At 37.1% G+C, this 24,892-nt stretch overlaps 1 protein-coding gene across 3 annotated transcripts; it reads left to right on the top strand.

The window, feature by feature from the left end:
* The first annotated feature begins 252 nt into the window (after positions 1–252).
* Positions 253–2,367, top strand: LOC143601213 (putative calcium-binding protein CML21). 3 transcript variants are annotated; one of them, XM_077078681.1, is made up of 5 exons: positions 253–341; positions 1,017–1,218; positions 1,325–1,527; positions 1,677–1,851; positions 2,084–2,367. In XM_077078681.1, the coding sequence occupies exons 2-5, from the start codon at positions 1,020–1,022 to the stop codon at positions 2,197–2,199; spliced, it is 693 nt and encodes a 230-aa protein (XP_076934796.1). In that variant the 5' UTR covers positions 253–341; positions 1,017–1,019; the 3' UTR covers positions 2,200–2,367. The 3 variants fall into 3 exon arrangements, with proteins under 3 accessions (XP_076934796.1, XP_076934797.1, XP_076934795.1); XM_077078682.1 differs by having other exon boundaries at positions 1,014–1,218; XM_077078680.1 differs by lacking the exon at positions 253–341 and having other exon boundaries at positions 963–1,218.
* Positions 2,368–24,892: the final 22,525 nt, after the last annotated feature.

Genomic DNA, 24,892 nt, shown 5'->3' with positions numbered 1-24,892 from the left:
CCAAAGGTGCAATTTGTAGTTTACAATAAAACTTGGAAAATGGGACAATGAGGAACAAAATCCGGAGCTCCGTATATCCCATTAACAAATCCCACCCCCTTTTTTTTAAAATAAACCTAATGATATTATTTTATGATAATCAAAGGAAGGAAGGAAGGAAGGAAGGAAGGAAGGAGACAAAGGTTGACTGACAATATTTTTCATCGACGCACTCTTCTTCACGACGCATTTCCTTTAAATTCAATCAATCAATGTGTTAGCATCATAAATAAATAAATACACCCTCTACTCACTCGTGGCTAACGTTGTCGTTTTGGCTTGGTTCAGATTCAACGCACTTGGTAACAACTTATTCAAGCCCTAATTGGTTTATTGTGCTGTGCTGGTTTTCCCCTCTAATGCTTCGATTTGTGAATCCATCCTTTTAATTGACTAATACCCAATTGTTGCTTGCTGGGTTTTCTCGTGATTGCATGCTTTTTCTGATAGATAGCTGCTTTATTTTCAATTCTTCCAAACTGGGTTTTCTTTATCTTTCATACTTCACTATTAACTTAATTTATTTATTTATTATGCCAATTTGGGATCTGTAATTTTCATTTTCAAGTTATTCTTGTCAATATTATCTATTCAGGGATAACAAAACTGACACAAATTATAAATGTAAATCACTACATCCAAGCACCCCCTTAATCCTGGATAAGAGTCAGGAAAACTGAATTCATGATCCAGATTGTGTTTTGTGCTTGATGTTGGGGATAGTTAGGTAATCGCGTTTATCTAATGACAGAATTAAGTATTTGCCAAACGCCCTAAGAACTAACTAAACCATAGGTATTGGTAAAAGCTGAAGAAATCCCAAACACATTCTTTTTCAAGAAAAGACATGCTTGACTACAAAAGTCAAAATTGGATGATTTTGCCGTTTAGGTGTATTTCTTCTTATACTCTTAACAATGATTATAATCGTTTCTTCCATTTGCAGTATTTCGCTTCCTACTTTCTCTTACTAGTAGACAATGGGTGGTAAGTTGTCCAAGGGAGATGACTCCCCTTTGACTTCGGTTCCAACAACCAAACTTGAAGTCAAGATCCTCGAGACAATGCGTAGGAGAGAATCTAAAGGAACAACCATGAAATCCTTCAATACCATAATCTTAAAGTTCCCAAAAATTGACTCCGGTCTAAGAAAGTGCAAAGCTATATTTGAACAATTTGGTAAGCATCTAACTTTTTAGCTTCCTTTTAATATTAAATCGTATATCAGAAATATAAAAGTACTATATATATAAATATGTGTTGTGTTCTTATTTTGTGAGTATAGATGAAGATAAAAGTGGTTCAATCGATCCTAAAGAATTGAATCATTGCTTCCGTAAGCTGGAAATTGACTTCACGGATGAGGAAATTAATGATCTATTTGAGGAGTGTGATATAAACAAGGACATGGGAATAGCCTTCAAGGAGTTCATTGTACTTCTATGTCTAGTTTATCTGCTCAAGAAAGATCCTGTTTCTGCTCATTCTGTATCCGTGTGGTCGATAATCTACTCGTGCTTGGCAAAATGGGTGGGTCGCGTTGGTCCAAAATCATTAAAAGTTCTAAACTTGATTGATTTTTGAAGTAGTTAAAATTGTGTTTCTTTCATCTTGTTACATTCTTAACATTGATAAAGAGTGCACGAATCGGAATCCCCGATCTAGAAGCAACTTTTGAAACATTGGTTGACTCATTTATGTTTTTGGACAAAAACAAGGACGGTTATGTTAGCAAGAGCGAGATGGTTCATGCTATAAATGAATCTACTTCTGGGGAGCGATCATCTGGGCGCATAGCCATGAAAAGATTCGGTGTGTCTTCTCCCTTCTTTCTTTTGTATATTTTCTTTGATAATTAATTCATTAAATATGCTTTTACGACTACATCATTATGATAATGGTGTGAACCTTTAGTAAAACAGTTTAGAAGGTTGTATCACTAAAAATAGACTCTTACTTGTTTGAGATGATAACTAAATCATCACATTCGAAAGTAAACAAGTCGAATGATCACCTCTAATATGAGTTTTGTGTGTATATGCAGAAGAAATGGACTGGGATAAAAATGGAATGGTGAACTTTAAGGAGTTCCTTTTTGCCTTTACTAAATGGGTTGGAATTGACGACGTGGAGGACGAGGAAGAAAATGAAGTCGAGTGAGAAAGAACTCAAAACGAGAGATGGCACGGGCCGAGCCAAGTAGCTATTCAAGTTATTTATGTATTTTGTTTTGTTTGTTAAAGTAAATAGTTTTCAACTTCGAACTTGTTGCTTTTATCTATCAGACAACACATTTTGCTTCTAGTATTTGCTTTGATTTTATATTTTATGATTTGATATTGCGCCAACACTAATGTCGAAAAAACCTAGGCAATAGGGCATGAATCATGCCTAAAACTAAAAACCAATATATAAGAATCTGCACGGATAACACAATAACTTATGAGTAACAAGATCTCTGCTGGAAATATGGACCGGTCGGCTAAAGTCAACGTGGCCGACCGGGTTGTGACCCATAAGAGTTACACCTAGGGCAACGAACCAAAATCCGCTTAAGAAGTTTAATCGGTAAATGACGAATAATTAACGAGATTGATTATTTATACTAAATATAATAATTAATAATATTTACAGTTTATTTAAGTTATAATAAACTAGAATGGTGTGCTTTAATCCAAGTGGGCTTAGGGGCCTGTTTGTGCCTACGTTTGTTATTATTATTATTATATATAAGGGGGACGGGGCGGTGCGTGATGGGTGCTCCATCACGCGTGATGGGCTTTTGCACACCGCCGCCAGTGCTCCATCAAGCTTGAGTAATGAGATTTGCGTGATGGCCATCACGCAAGTGATGGGTTTGAGTGATGGAACTCTCCCTCTCTATATACATATATATACACCTCAAATACACTCCTCTCACTCACACAAAAACCTATATGTATGTATATATACCAAAACCTATCACACCACACCACACCACCCCTACCAAATTCCATCAAAATGTGATGGATTTGGGGTTGGTGACATGGCATAATTTGTTGGTGGTGGTGTGTGATGAGAAATGAACCACCCCTCCCCCTAATGATTGTGTCAATCATTATGGAATAATACATAATTAGAGAACAAAACTTGGAGATTACTCCATAGCCGTAACCCTATTACTTTGCACCAACACCACTGCCGCAAAGCAGCCTCCGGAACCCAGCCAACTTTAGGCCACTACCGTTGCTCACCGGACCGTTGTAGTCGCTCTTTCGTTGTTGTCCGACGTGTCAACAGCCACCACCGTCGCTGCCGTTGTGCACCGCCGTTGCTCGTTTGTTCAGTTCGTCACATAGCGTTGTTTATTGAACCTCGGTGTCTCAACTGGTTAATCATTAACCGAGGTAAACTTAAATATTGTCGTTATTGATTTATATATAACTTGGTTGTTTTGACTCGTACTCGTATCGTATGTAACCGGATCCTGTACGGTTCCTAAAAGTGATGATTATTGGTTTTAATATTTCGCTGCGTATTCTGTTATTAATGTGATTAATAATTATGAAACTAAGTTTATTAAACCGGGTTTAAAATTTAAACCGTTGACTGATCATCACTAAAACCCAAAGTGGTATCAGAGCTTAGGTTACAACATACGTTTCGAATCCTGTTTTTTTTTTTTCTAATCTACATCATAAGCTTCAAACTACATATTATACGAATTACTCTTTTTTATTTAACTTTAATTTATTCTTTTAATTTGTCTTTGATTTAACCATGGTTCATGTTTTTGGAAAACAAAACTGAAAAAATAAAAAGTAAATTGTTATAATGTTTTCTAATGATTTCACATTCCTCAACGTAAATAATATAAAAAAACAAAGACAAACATGTAAGTCAAGTTGATATAGTCATCATTTTACAAGACTGTCTCAATAGGATCAAATGCATCTTGAACAGTTGCTATGCTATGGGCACTCTTTTCACATGTCCAATGAAAACAGAAGGTCAACCAAAATAAGAACAGGTCAAATGAGTTAAAAGTGACTGAATTTTGTTTTCAATGCACTAGTAAAATACCCGCGCTATGCTATGAGAACAATAATTTGCAATGCGATACTATGTATTCTCAGTTTATCAAACTCTCATTATATATTTTAAAAAAGTTTAATACGTTCAACTACTACAAAACAATAAACTAAAATAGGAATACTTACATATGTCAAACATAAACATGAATATTTAAAACTCAAAATCCAGGTATGAATGATTTGTAGAGATCAATTTTTTATATATGCCTTCCACACCTCTATGTTTTACACAAGATTTATTTTGACTCGTAGAAACCGGTTGAAAAACAAATCACAACCAGAAATTTACAAAACAATAAACTAAAATAGGAATACTTACATATGTCAAACATAAACATGAATATTTAAAACTCAAAATCCAGGTATGAATGATTTGTAGAGATCAATTTTTTATATATGCCTTCCACACCTCTATGTTTTACACAAGATTTATTTTGACTCGTAGAAACCGGTTGAAAAACAAATCACAACCAGAAATTGAATTGTAGGTAAACATTGCTAATCCTTTTTAACCTTCTCCCTACAACTGAGAAACATTCACAATTGGCAAATATTACTGGCAATATGATTGTAAAAGATGAACTTTCACATACCTCAAGCGAGGTACTTAATAAAATATCATGTGCCTTTAGATAAAAAGTTTGGAAATTACAAGATACGTTTCATTTTGGCAGGAATAAATTGTATGCTTTGCAACTGTCCCAAAAATAATCTACATTATTGAATAAAAAGCTTACATTGAAAAGCATATTTGCAAATGCAAATAGCTTCAACCATTCCCCTTTCATAAGTAAAACTGTAAAACAATATAACACACATTTTCCATTTACTCAAAAACACACAAATTGCTCACAAATGGTTTGTATGTCAGCCGAACACAAGGCTGAAAGATAGCACTTTCCATCAAATCAAATCAACTATGCAACTTTTACAGTTAGTGAAAGACTAAAAAAGACGAAATTACACCTATGGCTAAAAACTGAGCCCAATTATGTTGAAGACCGTGTAGTAACGTTGGACTTTCATTTGAACAAAGTTTCTTCTTGGATACAATTAGAAGTTGAAAAGGTGGTTCTTCATACACCAAGATTGTTACCTTCTTATAATAAAAACCACTCTAGTTTAATTATTGCAGTGGCCACTTCTGAAAATGTTTTCGAACCCACTTCTTTAAGTCTATCAAACTTTTCCCGTGTCACAATTGGTAATTATCAACAATAACGTTCTCAAATCCAACATCAAATTCCACTTATTCATTCTCGTATAGATCCTCATCAAGTCATCGTCACTAAAAAATACAATTACGCACACCCGATCACTATTGTAACACCCCGTAACCGCAGCGGAAACGTACACGGGATGCGACAGACACATCTGATATCAACAGCGTCGCTTATAAAGAAAATACCACTACATTAATTTATAACATATTACATTTTTGCGAGTTGCGTTACTGTCTAGGTGTCACACACATGTATTACCAATAAGACATTAATATATATTCATTACAAAACATAGAGCAGCAAGCTTCCAACAGGTAGCACAGATAGTTAAGCACATATCAATCATTCCAACTTGGGCATACCTAGAAAACATGTAAAGAAAACGGGTCAACTACGAATAGTTGGTGAGTTTCACTAATTTAAATAAACACTGACAAATCATTTTAATAATCATTTATTAACAATATAATCATGCTGGGAACTATGTTACCCCAGGACATTTCCATTAACTTTCTGGGAACTATGTTACCCCAGAACAATAATAACCCCTGGGAACTATGTTACCCCAGAACAATAATAACCCCTGGGAACTATGTTACCCCAGAACAATAATAACCCCTGAGAACTATGTTACCCCAGAACAATAATAACCCCTGGGAACTATGTTACCCCAGAACAATAATAACCCCTGGGAACTATGTTACCCCAGAACAATAACACATGATAAACATTTTATATATTCTGTGCATCAGACCATATATATATAAATGTACAAGTATTTCCATACGATCGGTATGTACTTAAATAGTTTAAATAAGACATGTTTTCCGCCCCGGGAAAATATAATTAAAACAATTCATTAAAAGGGGCTCGTGAAAACTCACCTTTTTGTGAGTCGGTGAGTAATATAAGGAACAGCTACGTGCCTGGATCTGTAATATAATATCTAGTCGTTACTATATAATTCCCATAACTTAAATACGTATCAATCGGTACATCTGGGAACATTGTTAACCCAGTACTGTACTCGATTCGGGGACAATGTTAACCCCGTGACACTTCTAAGGACTCAGATTGTGACATTGCTTAGATTTTGACAGTCAATTTAATTAAGGTGATGAAATTATAGCTCGGTTTGACACCCCGTTTGGCCGTGGGGCCCGTTTTCGTCATTTCGGTGCCGGAAACGGTAAAATCGGGTAAAATTACCCAAATCATCCGAATTATTTTCGGATGATTTATTTTTACCTAATTTACTTAGATTTATGAAAATAGTCCATTTTTAAAGTTTTCGTGTACCAGTCAGCTCGCTTATGCGAACCTTGCCGGTTTACACATTTTAAGCTTTAAAAACTTGTTTTTATGTTCTTTTTAGCACAAATAATTACCCGATTAGTCTCGGGTCTTGAAATTTTGCACAAAACTTATTTTGACAGAAAGAAAATTTTACAAAATTTTTCCAGATTTATTTTCCTATATTTGCATTTATTTATCTATTTTTAAATCTTATTAAAACACTAAATATGTCAAAAATACCAAAACACTTTAGAAAAATCCCAAATTTTTCTGAGATGATCTCTGTCATCCTCATAACTTCCTGGAATTTTTCCAGATTTATTTTCCTATATTTACATTTATTTATCTATTTTTAAATCTTATTAAAACACTAAATATGTCAAAAATACCAAAACACTTTAGAAAAATCCCAAATTTTTCTGAGATGATCTCTGTCATCCTCATAACTTCCTGGAATTTTTCCAGATTTATTTTCCTATATTTACATTTATTTATCTATTTTTAAATCTTATTAAAACACTAAATATGTCAAAAATACCAAAACACTTTAGAAAAATCCCAAATTTTTCTGGGATGATCTCTATCATCCTCATAACTTCCTGGAATTTTTCCAGAATTTAAAACTTATTTTTCAAGCCATTTTCACCCAAAACCGAGCTAGAAAGCCCTAGAACTCGTTTCACCGAAAAGCCTACTTAGGCTTTTCCAACTGAGCTCAAATTTTGTGGGTGACTTTTATATGTTATAAAAAGCTTATCTTAAATTTTCCAGAATTTTTCATCATGTTTAGCTATTTTTCACTATTTTTGGCCAAAACCGAGCATTAAATTCACCAAATATTCATCTTTTATCCAAAAATTGCCAAAAATTCACAGATCTCATATTTTCATGTGTAGATCATCTCTGTGAAATTTCGTGACCCGACTCTAAGCACACGAAAATCTGTCCAAATCTCATATACACACGAAAACCGAACTATCTTGTGTTTTCTAGCTTTAGATCGCAAGGATCTCGGTTTCTAGCCTTTGCTAGCCGCTAGATACAACACCTACAAGCACAATAACACTATACCAAGCAAACTATACCAACAATCAAACCATTTCTTTCAAAGTGTCGGTTTTTAAGTAAAAACAAAGGTTTTAACCGTAAAAATCCGTTCTCGACTCTTTTTACTCATTTCTTGGACCAAGATCCCTTGTATAACATGTATACATCTCTTGATCATGCAAGAGTCGGTTTCATCTCGGGTTTTCACCCATCTTTCATTTGTAAACTCATTTTAACAAGATTTTAACCGTAAAATTTTATTCTAAACACTTCTAACTCACTACTTGGATCAAGATCCTTTGTATAACTTGTATACATCCCTTGATCATACGAGAATCGGTTTTATCTCGGGTTTTCACCCGTCTTTCACATGGAAACCTCCTTTTCTCAATATTATAGAGTTATAAACAAGAATCAAGCATTAAAACATGTATATACCTTGAAAATTTTGATTAAAACTTGATGAACTTGGAAGAACACTTGAAGATTTGAGAGATTTGAGAGAGTTTTGGGAGTGAAATGTGGTAAAAAAAAGAAAATGAAATGAATATTATGGGATAGGGCCGATCGGCCTCCCTTAAGGGGTGGGGTGGGTCCCACACATCCATTCTAAGCCACATATTCGGATTACGCAATCCGGATAATGTTGTGGATAGTCTGGCTCAGTTCGTTTCTCGTTTAAACTCGTAATTCGGCTTAAAACGAGCATAGAATGGTCGTTTTTCGGGTCAAAATAAAATTTACATAAAACCGACTTAAAAATTTTAAAAACTTAAACCATGACATTAAAACATCATATTATTAATAATTACGCATCTTTTTCGGCTTGATTGATCATTTCTTGCTTGGTTTGATGTTAAAGGTTTCGTTTATCGTACCGACGTACCAATAAATCGAAATCCTTTTTCTGTGCTATAATTCACTTATCCCGAAGCATTAATACTTCGTAAACATCACTAAATATTATATACTTCGTCTATGATGAAATTCCCGATTCGTTCGGGTTTCAATAACCGATCATTGATTAATTGTAATTCCAATACGATTCACTATATAATTGAGTATGATTCATACTGTGTACCATATATATTCGTATCATCGTGCTATAACTCATATAATCAATATTAAATAACACGTAAATAGTATATTCCGGCTAGGGTATACCTGGATTTGCCGGAATCGTTACATTCTCCCCCCGTTATAAAAATTTCGTCCTCGAAATTTTACGCGTCAACTACTTCCTTTTGAGGAAATAGGTGGGGGTATTTCTTCCGAAATTCATCCTTTCGTTCCCAAGTAAATTCTGGGCCTCGTTGCGAATTCCATCTAACTTTGACCAACGAGATCTTATTGTGTCTAAGTTGCTTGATCTTACCGTCCACTATTTCAATGGGCTCCTCTACGAAGTTAAGCTTATCATTTATTTGAACGCCCTCTAAGGGTAACACCGATGTCTCATCCGCCAGACATCTTTTTAAATTCGACACATGAAACACGTTATGAACTGCACTTAATTCCTCCGGCAGTTCTAGTCGGTAAGCTACCGGACCGATCTTTGCAGTAATAATGAATGGTCCAATATATCTAGGGGCCAACTTCCCCGCCTTTCCAAATCTGACCACTCCTTTCCAGGGTGATACTTTTAGATATACTTTTTCACCCTTCTCAAATGACAACGGTTTTCGACGGGTATCGGCATAACTCTTCTGCCGGTCCCGCGCGGTTTTTAGGTTGTTCTTAATTTCAAGAATCTTGCTGGTCGTCTCCTGGACCAGATCCAATCTAATGATCTGCGGGTCTCCCACTTCAGACCAGCAAAGTGGTGATCGGCACTTCCGCCCATACAATGCTTCATAAGGTGCTGCCTTTATACTGCTATGGTAACTGTTATTATAGGAAAATTCAACGAGTGGGAGATGTTGATCCCAATTTCCCTTAAAGTCCAGTACGCAAGCACGAAGCAAATCCTCCAAAGTTTGAATGGTCCTCTCAGACTGACCATCGGTCTGAGGGTGGTAAGCTGTGCTTAGGTCAATACGTGTTCCCAATGCTTCTTGGACAGCTTGCCAAAGTTTGGAGGTGAAATGGCTATCCCTATCGGAGATGATCGAGATGGGGATGCCATGACGAGACACTATTTCATTTATATAAATTTGCGCAAGTCTCTCAGTGTTAAAAGTATTCCTAATTGGAATAAAATGTGCCGATTTGGTTAATCGATCCACGATTACCCAAATCGCATCATGACCTCGGGGTGTCTTGGGGAGGTGTGTCACAAAATCCATTGTGATCTGCTCCCACTTCCATTCGGGAATTTCCGGCTGTTGTAGCATTCCCGAGGGTTTCTGGTGTTCCGCCTTAACTCTCGCACACGTCGTACACTTGCCGACGTATGTGGCTATATCCTTTTTCATACCTGGCCACCAGTAAAATTCTTTCACATCCTTGTACATTTTATCTGATCCCGGATGTATGGAATATTTCGATTTATGTGCTTCATCCATGATCAAATCACGAAGGTCATGGAGGGTCGGGATCCAAGTCCGATTTTTGAAATAAAGAATTTCGTCCACACGCTGTTCGAAATTCTTCTCATTCCCGTAAAGTCCTTCTTTATCCAATTGGCCCTCTTTCAACGCCTCGCGTTGAGCGACTCGAATCAAATCTGAAAGGTTCGACTGGACTATCATCCCCAACGCTCGCACACGTAGTGGCTTGACTCGATCCTTTCTACTTAAGGCATCGGCTACGACGTTAGCCTTGCCGGGGTGATATCGTATGTCACAGTCATAGTCACTCAGCAACTCGACCCACCTTCGTTGCCTCATATTCAGTTCTTTCTGATCGAATATGTGTTGCAAACTTTTATGATCAGTGAATATGGTGCACTTTGTACCGTAGAGATAGTGTCTCCAGATTTTAAGTGCAAAGATGACTGCTCCCAGTTCCAAGTCATGAGTAGTGTAGTTTTTCTCATGAACTTTTAACTGTCGAGACGCATAGGCTATAACCTTTTTATTTTGCATTAACACGCATCCTAACCCTTTACGGGATGCGTCACAATATACAACAAATCCATCGTTTCCGTCGGGGAGACTTAAGATTGGCGCTTGGCACAATCTTTGTTTTAGCGTTTGAAACGCCGTTTCCTGCTCTTCACCCCATTCATACTTCCGATCCTTTTGAGTCAGGAGGGTTAAAGGTTGGGCGATGCTGGAAAAGTTCTCTATAAATCGACGATAGTATCCAGCTAAGCCTAAGAATTGGCGGATTTCCTTCGGAGATTTAGGCGCTTGCCAATTCTTAATAGCTTCAACCTTACTCGGATCAACGTGTATTCCTTGGTGGTTTATAACATGACCGAGGAATTGCACCTCTTGTAACCAGAAGTTACACTTGGAGAATTTTGCATATAACTTCTCCTGATCCAGGAGCTCTAAAACTAACTTTAAGTGTTGCTCGTGCTCCTCTTTACTCTTCGAGTATATCAAAATATCGTCAATAAATACAATGACGAACTTGTCGAGATAGGGTTTACAGACTCGGTTCATGAGATCCATGAACACCGCTGGCGCATTTGTTAGCCCAAAAGGCATAACTAAAAATTCGTAGTGGCCGTAGCGAGTCCGAAACGCGGTTTTTGGGATATCCTCCTCTTGAATTCTAACTTGGTGGTATCCCGATCTAAGATCAATTTTTGAGAAGTAGCTCGCACCTTGTAGTTGGTCGAACAAATCATCGATTCGGGGAAGAGGATATCTATTTTTGATGGTTAATTTGTTCAATTCCCTGTAGTCAATGCACATTCGAAGGCTTCCGTCCTTCTTTTTCACAAATAGTACAGGTGCACCCCACGGGGAATAACTGGGACGAATAAATCCCTTATCCAACAATTCCTGCAACTGGTTGGATAATTCTTGCATTTCGGACGGTGCAAGTCTATAAGGGGCCTTAGCAACAGGGCCAGCTTGTGGTAACATATCGATTCTGAATTCGACCTGCCGGGTTGGCGGTAATCCAGGAAGTTCCTCTGGAAAAACTTGTGGAAATTCGCGTACCACGGGAATATCGTCCACCCGTTTTTCCTCAGAATCAGCGGCCGTCAGGCTCGCTAGATACGCCACACATCCCTGACGTATATATTTCAACACCTTGAGGTGGGATATAAATGGTATCATGGTGCCGGATTTTTCTCCCTGCACTAATACCTCCTCGTCATCCGACACCCGGATCTTGACGGTTTTCTTTTCGCAGTTTATTTCTACCCTGTTACGTGCCAACCAATCCATTCCCACTATCACGTCAAAACTACCCAATTCTACCGGTAACAAGTCAATCAGGAAGGATTGTTCGCTTAGAATAAAAGGGCAATTCCGAACAATCCGATTAACTATCATGGTTTTACCGTTAGCGACCTCTACGGTGTAGGGTTCTATGGTTTCACCAATAGGAAGGTTTGCTATCGAAAGGAATCTAACGGAGACAAAACTTCTATCGGCGCCTGTATCAAATAATACAGAAGCGTAATGATCAGAGACGAGGAAGGTACCTGTCACTACGCTGGGGTCCTGGCGCGCCTCGTTTGCTCCCATCACAAATGCCCGGCCTCGCGCCGGATTGGACGCCGATGGCTGACCCGAGAGTTGTCTCCCGTTTCCTCCCTGATTCAGTTTCGGGCAGTTCCTTTTGAAGTGATCCGTGCTGCCGCATTCGTAGCAAGCACGGCTAGTGGTCACCATCTGGTTTCCTTGCGGGTTCTGCTGTCGGGCTGGTTGAGTTCTAAATGGTTGCGCCCGAATAGGTTGTGGTTGCCGGTTCAGGTTGTTCAGATTTGTCTTACAATTTGGTGCGTAGTGTCCAACCCTGCCACACCGGTGGCACACCACCTCCTTGCACACGCCACTATGGTGGTAACCACATTTCCCGCACCTAGGAAACGTTCCCTTCTGCGGTTCTTGCCTTCCGCCCGAACTAGTCATGGCATAGCTCTGGGCAGCGGGCCTAGCTCGTTTGTTTTGCTGCTTCTCTCGGATCCTATTGTCACACGTACCTCGCTTTCCCCCAGCCGACTCCCCCGTCGTCTTTATCGATCCGCTCCTTAAGAAATCATACGTGACAATACCAGCCTGTGTCACTGCACCCTCATACGTCTGGTGCCCTCCCGCGTTAACTATACTCCTCACTACTGGAGTAAGTCCCCAAATATAACGTTCCACCCTCTTTGACTCTGGGGTGACCAACCACGGCACTAATCGTGACAGTTCATTAAACCGGTTGGTATATCCCAAGTGGTCCGCCCCATGCATCTCTAGGTTCCACAACTCATGTTCCAGTTTCTGCAATTCATTCTTTGGGCAGAAATGTTTCAAAACAAGATCCTTAAGCTCTGCCCAGGTCATGCGGTTTGTCGCCGCCTGACCTCGAGTCTGTACTATGGTGTTCCACCATGTCAAGGCATGGTCTGTGAACGTACAGGTGGCGTACTTAACGACACAATCCTCGGGACAGTTGCTGATATTTACCACTGATTCTATTTTCTCTAACCATTTCACTAACCCATTCGGTCCTTCCGACCTGTTAAATTCTAAAGGCTTGCACAACATAAAGTCCTTGATTGAACAACCCCTGGATGGTCCAGTGCGGTTGGTCTCTACAGTAGGGATAGGGCCATTATTGTCGGTAGCGACCACCGTAGGCGGTGCGTCATTACTCGGCATAGTGTTGTCATTCCTTGGAGGATTAGCATTTTGTTCCCCGTCATTATTTATGGGCGTTTGATTGCTCGGAGGGGTTGGATTGGTCGAGTTATTAATACTGGCGGCGATGCGCGATACTATATCCGGTATCGCCGCCTCCAACTGTTGAGCAATCAAACGGCTCACATCTACTTCCGATATTTTCGTTGATCGTTTCGGTGCCATTCTACACAACATCAAGGAAACACATATAATTAATACCATTCCAAATTATGAAACACAAAACACATTCCATACATTAATAAACATTAGTACATATTACACAAACATCCATTTACATACTTCCCAGTCATCATTACATAACTAAGTTTTAATACAAAGGGCCTATGTTGGTATCATCCTCGACATAACCCGCAATGGGTCAGTGCTTGAATGATACCCAAAAGTATCGATAATGATATGCCCTACAAGAGACCCCCTATGGGCCAGTGGTTGTACTATAACTAAACAAGATTCACTTCGTGTTAGTATCACCACTAACTACTTACACGGAGTATCAAAAAGCGGTTCAAGATTCTACCATCCAACACATCTACACATGGTGGTAAACTAACCCTACCAACACCGCCACCAGCACCACCAACACCGCCACCATAACCCGCATTCGGGTTTCCATCTGGTCGATCAACCAGTGGGAGTATGAGCACTCCCTTTTTAACTGGTTAATAGCATACTGGTGGTCCAGTATGCTGTCCCCGAGGTACGCCCGCCTCTGTACTCCCACGACCAGGGCGGCAGAGTGCTCGTTCACCTGCTCGGTGAGAACACGTAGCCAAGCCGCCAAGTCCCGCTCCTGCCTTGGCAGACCCCACACAGGTAGGGTTGCAGGCTCGGGTTGGGGGCGGGAAGACTCGCCCCGGTGGTATGTGGATCTGGGTGGGGTAACAGTGGGCGGAACATACGGGGCACTGATCCGCGCCGTGAGGCGGGGACCGTGTCTGGGGGGAATCGGGGCGGTCTGTGGTGCGGGCGGGGTAGGAGACCTGGTAACCCTAGCAGGGGAGGGTAAACTAGCACTCCTAGCTGGGGTGGTCTGTCTAGAAGTACTATGACTAGCCTCCGAAGGCTCGGAGCTGGGTGCTAAACTTGGGCTTCCAGAGGCCCCGGAACTGACCTCTTCCGGGTCCTCTTCCGTCGACACACTAGGTGTTCTTGCCATTTTTACCTGCACACAAGTTAACAAACATATAGTCCCTTTTTATAGTGTAATTCAAAATCAAATTAACATGCACTTACTTATACAATTTTACCACATAATAATATTATCATATACTTACACATATGTTGCCAATTTTACCTATTTAAATTCCCCGTGACTTCCCCTGAATTCCCTCGTGCAGACAAGTCTGTTATTATGTTCCGGACCATAATAACCCACTTGTCCATCCAAGTTCATCCCGATCTCGTCACAATATATTATTAGTTGATATTCAGATCCTATAATACTTGAGCTACTGGTTATATTTTAGGTATCTTTTTCAGACATCCTAATTCTTTATAACCAATGGCTCTGATACCAAGTTCTGTAACACCCCGTAACCGCAGCGGAAACATACACGGGATGCGACAGACACATCTGATATCAACAGCATCGCTTATAAAGAAAATACCACTACATTAATTTATAACATATTACATTGTTGCGAGTTGCGTTACTGTCTAGGTGTCACACACATGTATTACCAATAAGACATTAATATATATTCATTACAAAACATAGAGCAGCAAGCTTCCAACAGGTAGCACAGATAGTTAAGCACATATCAATCATTCCAACTTGGGCATACCTAGAAAACATGTAAAGAAAACGGGTCAACTACGAATAGTTGGTGAGTTTCACTAATTTAAATAAACACTGACAAATCATTTTAATAATCATTTATTAACAATATAATCATGCTGGGAACTATGTTACCCCAGGACATTTCCATTAACTTTCTGGGAACTATGTTACCCCAGAACAATAATAACCCCTGGGAACTATGTTACCCCAGAACAATAATAACCCCTGGGAACTATGTTACCCCAGAACAATAATAACCCCTGGGAACTATGTTACCCCAGAACAATAATAACCCCTGGGAACTATGTTACCCCAGAACAATAATAACCCCTGGGAACTATGTTACCCCAGAACAATAACACATGATAAACATTTTATATATTTTGTGCATCAGACCATATATATATAAATGTACAAGTATTTCCATACGATCGGTATGTACTTAAATAGTTTAAATAAGACATGTTTTCCGCCCCGGGAAAATATAATTAAAACAATTCATTAAAAGGGGCTCGTGAAAACTCACCTTTTTGTGAGTCGGTGAGTAATATAAGGAACAGCTACGTGCCTGGATCTGTAATATAATATCTAGTCGTTACTATATAATTCCCATAACTTAAATACGTATCAATCGGTACATCTGGGAACATTGTTAACCCAGTACTGTACTCGATTCGGGGACAATGTTAACCCCGTGACACTTCTAAGGACTCAGATTGTGACATTGCTTAGAGTTTGACAGTCAATTTAATTAAGGTGATGAAATTATAGCTCGGTTTGACACCCCGTTTGGCCGTGGGGCCCGTTTTCGTCATTTCGGTGCCGGAAACGGTAAAATCGGGTAAAATTACCCAAATCATCCGAATTATTTTCGGATGATTTATTTTTACCTAATTTACTTAGATTTATGAAAATAGTCCATTTTTAAAGTTTTCGTGTACCAGTCAGCTCGCTTATGCGAACCTTGCCGGTTTACACATTTTAAGCTTTAAAAACTTGTTTTTATGTTCTTTTTAGCACAAATAATTACCCGATTAGTCTCGGGTCTTGAAATTTTGCACAAAACTTATTTTGACAGAAAGAAAATTTTACAAAATTTTTCCAGATTTATTTTCCTATATTTACATTTATTTATCTATTTTTAAATCTTATTAAAACACTAAATATGTCAAAAATACCAAAACACTTTAGAAAAATCCCAAATTTTTCTGAGATGATCTCTGTCATTCTCATAACTTCCTGGAATTTTTCCAGATTTATTTTCCTATATTTACATTTATTTATCTATTTTTAAATCTTATTAAAACACTAAATATGTCAAAAATACCAAAACACTTTAGAAAAGTCCCAAATTTTTCTGAGATGATCTCTGTCATCCTCATAACTTCCTGGAATTTTTCCAGATTTATTTTCCTATATTTACATTTATTTATCTATTTTTAAATCTTATTAAAACACTAAATATGTCAAAAATACCAAAACACTTTAGAAAAATCCCAAATTTTTCTGGGATGATCTCTATCATCCTCATAACTTCCTGGAATTTTTCCAGAATTTAAAACTTATTTTTCAAGCCATTTTCACCCAAAACCGAGCTAGAAAGCCCTAGAACTCGTTTCACCGAAAAGCCTACTTAGGCTTTTCCAACTGAGCTCAAATTTTGTGGGTGACTTTTATATGTTATAAAAAGCTTATCTTAAATTTTCCAGAATTTTTCATCATGTTTAGCTATTTTTCACTATTTTTGGCCAAAACCGAGCATTAAATTCACCAAATATTCATCTTTTATCCAAAAATTGCCAAAAATTCACAGATCTCATATTTTCATGTGTAGATCATCTCTGTGAAATTTCGTGACCCGACTCTAAGCACACGAAAATCTGTCCAAATCTCATATACACACGAAAACCGAACTATCTTGTGTTTTCTAGCTTTAGATCGCAAGGATCTCGGTTTCTAGCCTTTGCTAGCCGCTAGATACAACACCTACAAGCACAATAACACTATACCAAGCAAACTATACCAACAATCAAACCATTTCTTTCAAAGTGTCGGTTTTTAAGTAAAAACAAAGGTTTTAACCGTAAAAATCCGTTCTCGACTCTTTTTACTCATTTCTTGGACCAAGATCCCTTGTATAACATGTATACATCTCTTGATCATGCAAGAGTCGGTTTCATCTCGGGTTTTCACCCATCTTTCATTTGTAAACTCATTTTAACAAGATTTTAACCGTAAAATTTTATTCTAAACACTTCTAACTCACTACTTGGATCAAGATCCTTTGTATAACTTGTATACATCCCTTGATCATACGAGAATCGGTTTTATCTCGGGTTTTCACCCGTCTTTCACATGGAAACCTCCTTTTCTCAATATTATAGAGTTATAAACAAGAATCAAGCATTAAAACATGTATATACCTTGAAAATTTTGATTAAAACTTGATGAACTTGGAAGAACACTTGAAGATTTGAGAGATTTGAGAGAGTTTTGGGAGTGAAATGTGGTAAAAAAAAGAAAATGAAATGAATATTATGGGATAGGGCCGATCGGCCTCCCTTAAGGGGTGGGGTGGGTCCCACACATCCATTCTAAGCCACATATTCGGATTACGCAATCCGGATAATGTTGTGGATAATCTGGCTCAGTTCGTTTCTCGTTTAAACTCGTAATTCGGCTTAAAACGAGCATAGAATGGTCGTTTTTCGGGTCAAAATAAAATTTACATAAAACCGACTTAAAAATTTTAAAAACTTAAACCATGACATTAAAACATCATATTATTAATAATTACGCATCTTTTTCGGCTTGATTGATCATTTCTTGCTTGGTTTGATGTTAAAGGTTTCGTTTATCGTACCGACGTACCAATAAATCGAAATCCTTTTTCTGTGCTATAATTCACTTATCCCGAAGCATTAATACTTCGTAAACATCACTAAATATTATATACTTCGTCTATGATGAAATTCCCGATTCGTTCGGGTTTCAATAACCGATCATTGATTAATTGTAATTCCAATACGATTCACTATATAATTGAGTATGATTCATACTGTGTACCATATATATTCGTATCATCGTGCTATAACTCATATAATCAATATTAAATAACACGTAAATAGTATATTCCGGCTAGGGTATACCTGGATTTGCCGGAATCGTTACAACTATCATGATGCATATATACAAAAATAAAAACACATACAAACTTTTCAAAAAGCTAGTCAATCGTCATAAAAAATATTAAAAATATGATTTACATTGGTTAACAATGACCAATTATTTTTTTCAAATAGGAGTTTTAACTTGATATATGTAGCCATAAGAAAGACATATCAATCGTTAGCCAATATACTTACTGGCTTTCACTATTCGCTTCTTATTATTGTGGTTACTGATTGTTCCTATAAACACATATATAATACAAACACTTGAATTTGATCAAACAAGGGTACATTTACTTAGTATATGATAATGGTTACGACGTGCACATTTTCAGGTGAACTTCCACCAATCCACTTGATGATGTATTAGCAACTAATTTATATAATTACACACATTAGGCTTTCACTATTCGCTTCTTATAATTGTGGTTACCGATTGTTCCTATAAACACACATATAAAAACACTTGAGTTTGATCTAACAAGGGTACATTTACGTAGTATATGATAATGGTTACGACGTGTACGTTTTCAGGTGAACTTCCACCAATCGAGGTCGTTTATCCATATTGATGATCCTATGCGTTTCCATCAGGTAACACGAAGTACAATATTGAGATCTGAACAAATGTATAGATCAAATCACCGTTAGAGATTTATCATGAGATAAACGGATAGCTAGAGAGCAAAATTAGGGTTCCAATAACACCATTACCATTGCAGCACCTGTTAGATTCAAGAATATCGCCACATGAGGCGGCTCAACCTCCCACTGTCAACTTGTTTCATTACTCTTACCAAAACCATAAGACACACAGTTGTAGCTTAGTAATCAAAGCCTTCAGACTTTGCAAAATAAAAGACATATGATGGGAGTGAAGATGAGTCGTAGGCGGTGGGGTAATATAGAGAGAGAGAGAGAGAGAAATGGTTCGTGGATTTTGAGTTTCAACAATAGAAAGAGGTATGATTCAAAGTATTTCAAAAAATCCAATCCCCGCCTAATTTTGAGTTTCAACATTCATTGTCATCATCATCGTACTCAGTATATCCCACCAATAGCAATGCTATGGTAGAGTCTGAGGAGGGTAAGATGTAGACAACCTTACCTATACCTCATAGGGATAGAGAGGCTGCTTTCGATGAGACCCCCGGCTCGATAGTAGTTTTGCATCAAGCCTTGGACATAAGGCACATAGCACTCAATCATCGGGACACCGGCTGATTGGTGCATGTGCCCTTGTCTTTCGGCTATCAACGCCACCACATGATGCCTGATTAACCTTCCCCCACTTTTAACGTTATTTTCACGAGCTTAGTAAAATAACGTCAAAATTAGTGCAATTTTACTTTTGCCCACCCGAGAGTTCACACATATATACATTATATACGTGCACCGCCAGCAGGGCATTAGTTAGGGCACATTGAACTAAAATAAACCATTGGACTAAACTAAAATAAACAAAAGTAAACGAATAACAAAAAAGTGTCAAATGGAGTTGAAAGTCACGCATAGTCTATTTTTAATGCATACAACTACAAGAACCATATTAGCAATACATCCAGGTTTCTCGCGCTATCATATCTGACGCATATAGAGGTGCGTTTGACAACCATATAAAACATATAATCTGACACTTGATGACCCATATAAAACATACAGTTTCCCCTTTGACACCAACCCGATCCGCTCTGTTTTCTTTTTCTGTAGATTAAAAATACACACTTCGCCACCAACCTGTTTCTGACCCATAAAAATTCACTGTTGGCACCAACCCTACCTGACACTTTTATTTCAATAAAGATATACACTATAACCATAAGCTGACCCAACCCGTTTCTAATACATGAAAAATACACTTAAACACCTGCTTCACCCATTTCCCAACCCATAAAAATGAACATTTTAACGTCAACCCAACGCAACTCATTTTCGACACATAAATAAACACCGACCTGAAACGACCCGTTTCTAATTAATAATAAAAATATATATTAAAACACTAACCGATCCAAGCCATTTTCCAACCCATAAAACTATACACTCACCAACATGACCTGACCCATTTTCCGACCAATAAAAATATACAACTTTACACGATTCATTTTCGGCCTCACAAATATATACAAGTTGACACCAACATGACCCAACCTGTGTTTCCGACCCATAAAAGCATACACTTTGACAACAACATGACAAGGCCGCTTTCCGACCAATGAAAATGTGTACTTTGACACCAACCCAACTGGCCCGTTTCGAACCCATAAAAATATACACTATATGACACCATGAAAAAGTTGTATATACATGTTTAAGCTAAAATTCAAAAATTTGAATACCTTCAATCAACATGAATAGTTCTATACATCAACATCACTTTTTGAAGTTTTCAAATCCGTCTTTAGATCTAACATCACCTTTTGAAGTTTTCAAATCCGTCTTTAGATCTAACCCGCAAATTCATAATTCTTTTTGTATTAATAAAGAGCAAGAACCAGGCATGAAATAAAGTCAAAACATCCTAAATCTTACCATACAATTTATTGTTTTTCTAATTATGATTTAAAAAAATATATATATGCCATTTTTTATATTGCCCAGATCATCTCAAGGCTCAAGCAGCTATAAATGAGTGTTAAAAAATGATGACTTCCAAATTTCACAACTAATCATATGCATACTAACTAATCAAATGCATACATTTAGACAATCATTTATGATTTAAAGAAATAGACCGAACATGCAAAACCATTTCTCACAACCTTTCGTTTTTATTTATGTCCAAACATGCAAAACCAGTTCGGTCCCAAATCAAATCGAACCAGAGTGGAACGGAAACTTCTTATCATGCCATGAACTGAAAAGGCAAAAACGGACCACACATAACCGTCTAACCGTACATGGTTTAGTCCTGTCTTCAGTAAACAGTTTGGATCTGGTTTTACACACCCCACCCGTAACTTCTCAAAAAAACCATACCTGTCTCTACAGCTGCTCAAGTATTAGTCTTACTTTATTCGGCAGCTCATATTCACCGTTTTCCTAGTGGCGTTGGGCCGTCGGTGCCTAGAGTTGGTTGGTGGTAGCCGTCTGTCCCAGGTACAACTGCCAAAGTATCTCATTTGAGATTTCACTAAAGGTTGGAGACATTTCAAATTTTGAATCCAGATCTGGTTTTAGTTCAAAAGTCTATCCAAAATTCAGATTATATATTATTTGCGTTTCTTTCTCTCAAAAATATTTGATAAAGAATGTTCATCACAAACAGGAAATTGCATACCAACTCCGGCTACCACTCTCGCTCCGCCAAGCACCAATATCAAAACCTTATTCAGCCACAAGTCCGTCTAATTGTTCTATTGATTATTATTTGACCTAATTAGTCTTTTCAATTGGGGTTCCTAACCATATATCATTTGATTTGGTATAGTTGGTATGAGTATTGGTGTCCAGATGTCCACCACGAGTTCTAGCACCGTCAATAGCTGGTTTTTGGAAGGTGCATCGCCGAAAAGCTAGGTGTTGTAGCCGGAGGATTTGATTGCGAGGTGCTTCACGAAACTTGATTTTTAAATCCGATACTGATTTGGGTATGAAAGGTTCAAATTCTTAGTTATGACGGTTTATTTTCTTCTAAGGTTAAATATTTTGATTAGTTTTGCTATTAGTTTATGTTAGGCGATGGTATTTATAAAGAAGCTTCGTTATTTATAGATATTGTAAACGAAAACCTAAAACTTTGTGCATGAATTGCTAATTTTCTAGGCATTCATCATATATTTCTTGTTATTTATTACTCTTTTTTTTAAGTTGATATGATTTTGTATATACGTTACAAATGTTTTTGTCTTTTTTTTGCAGCTTATAGAATTAAATCTCTAGCCTGGTGCAAATGTTCCTTATGTGGAAGTGCTAGAAAGATATCTTAACTTCGGATGGATTGTTGAATATAGTGTGGTTTACTTAGAGAGGCAAGGCAACAGGGCAGGTGGTTTAGTTATTCAAGAGCAAGTAGATATGGTTTCCTACGCATTGATAGAAACAAGACTAGGATAAATAAGTGTATGTTCACCCTTTTTTATTATTAGTAGTTTATACTTTATTGGAAATTATTATTATTTATTTTATACAAATTTTCATTGTTAAAGCATATGTAGAAGACGAGCCAGAAGATAAGCTATAGATGATGTATGTGACACATTTTAGCTGTTAATTTTGTTAGTGAAACTCGAGTATAAGCAAAGGATGTAGAAGATGTGTCGCAAGAAACTGATATCGAGGGCTTTTCTTTTCAATTGAAAATTTTATTTTGTGCAAAATCAACTTGTTGGTATGATTAAGCTTTTATTTATATAAATTCTAATAAAATATGGATTTTTCAAGATTCAGGTTACTGTTTTGTTTTCAAATTTGATTCAAAACCTAATATCCCCATTTTTCCCAATCTGCAGGTTGATCATCCACTTCAACAAACGCAATACACTTTCTCTACTACATTATTGTTTTAATAAAGTTATAATTATGTCATTCGTGGTTAGCATATTTTTTCTTATGCGATTCGATTGGTTGATATTGAATCTAGCAGCTAAGAAAAGGTCCAACGAACAATCCAGGGGGTGAGTATTTACTGTCTATTGTTTACCGTATACATACATTTTGTTTTTGTTTGTGGAATGATGTGATTTTGGGGTTTATGTTCAGGAACTGGAGAACACACGAAGCCACATTGGTTTCAGTTTGAAACTCAAGTAATTCGTGAGATAAGGCGCTTGTAAAAAAAAGACCATTAATCTTCTCATTGTTGTTGCTCCATTTGTTTGAGGTTCCCTGCACTGAAGGGGTACCCTGGTTATATTATCATCAACACACTTTTTTTATTTGTTACACAAAAACTAAATAATGATTATTATTTTTTTGTTTGTTAATTTAGATTATTCATTATCCAAGTTTTGATATTATGGAGAGGGTACAAAACCATCTAACTTAGAGTATGGGGGGAGTTTTAGTTAACTGGCAGGTAGAAGTTCATTTTTGTAATCTTTATAGTGAATTAGTTTTGACACGTTTACTTATTAAGCTGTCCACAAACATTTACTGAAATGCCCCTGGTGCATAACGAATTTTGACTAAACGAATCTGTTAACAAACTGTGGTAAACATAAACTGAACTTGCTGCTATATTAATATTGCCACCCACCACAATCTTCTCAAACTTAGAGTTGAGAATTATGTATAAGCAACGCAACTCTTTCAAATACTCACAATTTAAGGTTTATATAACTTGAAATATTAGATTTTATAATTTTTATTAGTTAATTATCTAATCTGTTAGTGTGGGGTTTGATAGAACCTAAATCAAATTGGGGTTATCGTTATTCTCTTATTGTTTTTATTTGTATTCATATTCATATTAATGTTTGGATGAACAACTCCTATGATTTATTCTTTTCTTCTGGTAAAAATAGTTGACTTATGTTGACTTTTCAGTAGACCTTTGCCTTGTGGTCAAAACACTGACATGTGTAGTATGATTTTGAAATGAAATATGTAGCTCATACTTTAATAGTCAACTGGAATTGTGGTGTTAATATGTTGTTCACTTGATCGCAAGATTTTGCATTTTTATTGTAGCTTTATTGTAACCTTTAATATCTTGTTGAAAACTTATGAATTCACATTGAAGTACAACCTCAAAATGGCAATCTTTGACCTGTAAATGTCAAACTGCAATTACATATAGTCTTAGAAAACTGTTTAGACTGCCAAATGTGTAAAACACCATTTTTCACTTTGAATAAAATTTGTTGAACTTTAAATGTGACAGGTGGCTGGCATGGTTATGGCAATGATCTTAAAGCTGTCACTTGTTAAACCACGCTTCTTTCATATTCTTCTATCAAAGAAGGTGAGTTTCACTTTCTTCATTTAGATTATTTAAATATATTAATATGGTTAAGTTACAAGTTGTCCTCGACAGGTGAAGAGCTTTCAAAGAATCAAGCTGCTCAAGCATCAACCATTAGAAAACTATGCACAAAGGTCTAATATTAAATCAACTTATTTTTAAAAGCAAAAAACTTGTCACATGACATGATTATTTTATATTCTCTTGGATGAATCGTAGATGAGAGTTTGAAGAAGAAGAAAAAGGACTCTTAACAAAGCTACAGGTAATTATTTTTGATCAACTCATATTTGTATCTTTTCTTTATTATATATAAATGAAATATTTTGTTTGAAAATGCAGAAACAGGTGATACTAATAATGATAGTCAGGCACAACGCTCGAGAGCTATTTGAGAATCCTTGGCTGGTTGGATTATGACAGTAAGTTGTGTATTCATGTTTTTTTTTTGAAAAAAGCCCCTGATTCATTAATAATAATAGCCAGGCGCATTGGATTAACAGTTGCAAATGACGTGCTTATCGGGCCATCATACAATTGGAAATCTTACAAAGGCTATTGTTAAGCACGTATTTGATTATCTCATTAGGTGCCTACATT

Source organism: Bidens hawaiensis, unplaced genomic scaffold (assembly GCF_021521415.1).
Source record: "Bidens hawaiensis isolate Kalapana, Puna unplaced genomic scaffold, B.hawaiensis_p1.1 tig00055902_1, whole genome shotgun sequence".
Classification (NCBI taxonomy): Eukaryota; Viridiplantae; Streptophyta; class Magnoliopsida; order Asterales; family Asteraceae; genus Bidens; species Bidens hawaiensis.
Note: the sequence above shows the minus strand (reverse complement) of the source record. Positions and strands in the feature narration are given on the sequence as shown.

Bases quoted from the DNA above. Each gene is read 5' to 3' on its own strand.
- LOC143601213 (XM_077078681.1), top strand. From the start codon at position 1,020: ATGGGTGGTAAGTTGTCCAAGGGAGATGACTCCCCTTTGACTTCGGTT. The intron at 1,219-1,324 runs GTAAGCATCTAA...TTGTGAGTATAG, and splicing joins AGCTATATTTGAACAATTTG to ATGAAGATAAAAGTGGTTCA. The intron at 1,852-2,083 runs GTGTGTCTTCTC...GTGTATATGCAG, and splicing joins CATAGCCATGAAAAGATTCG to AAGAAATGGACTGGGATAAA.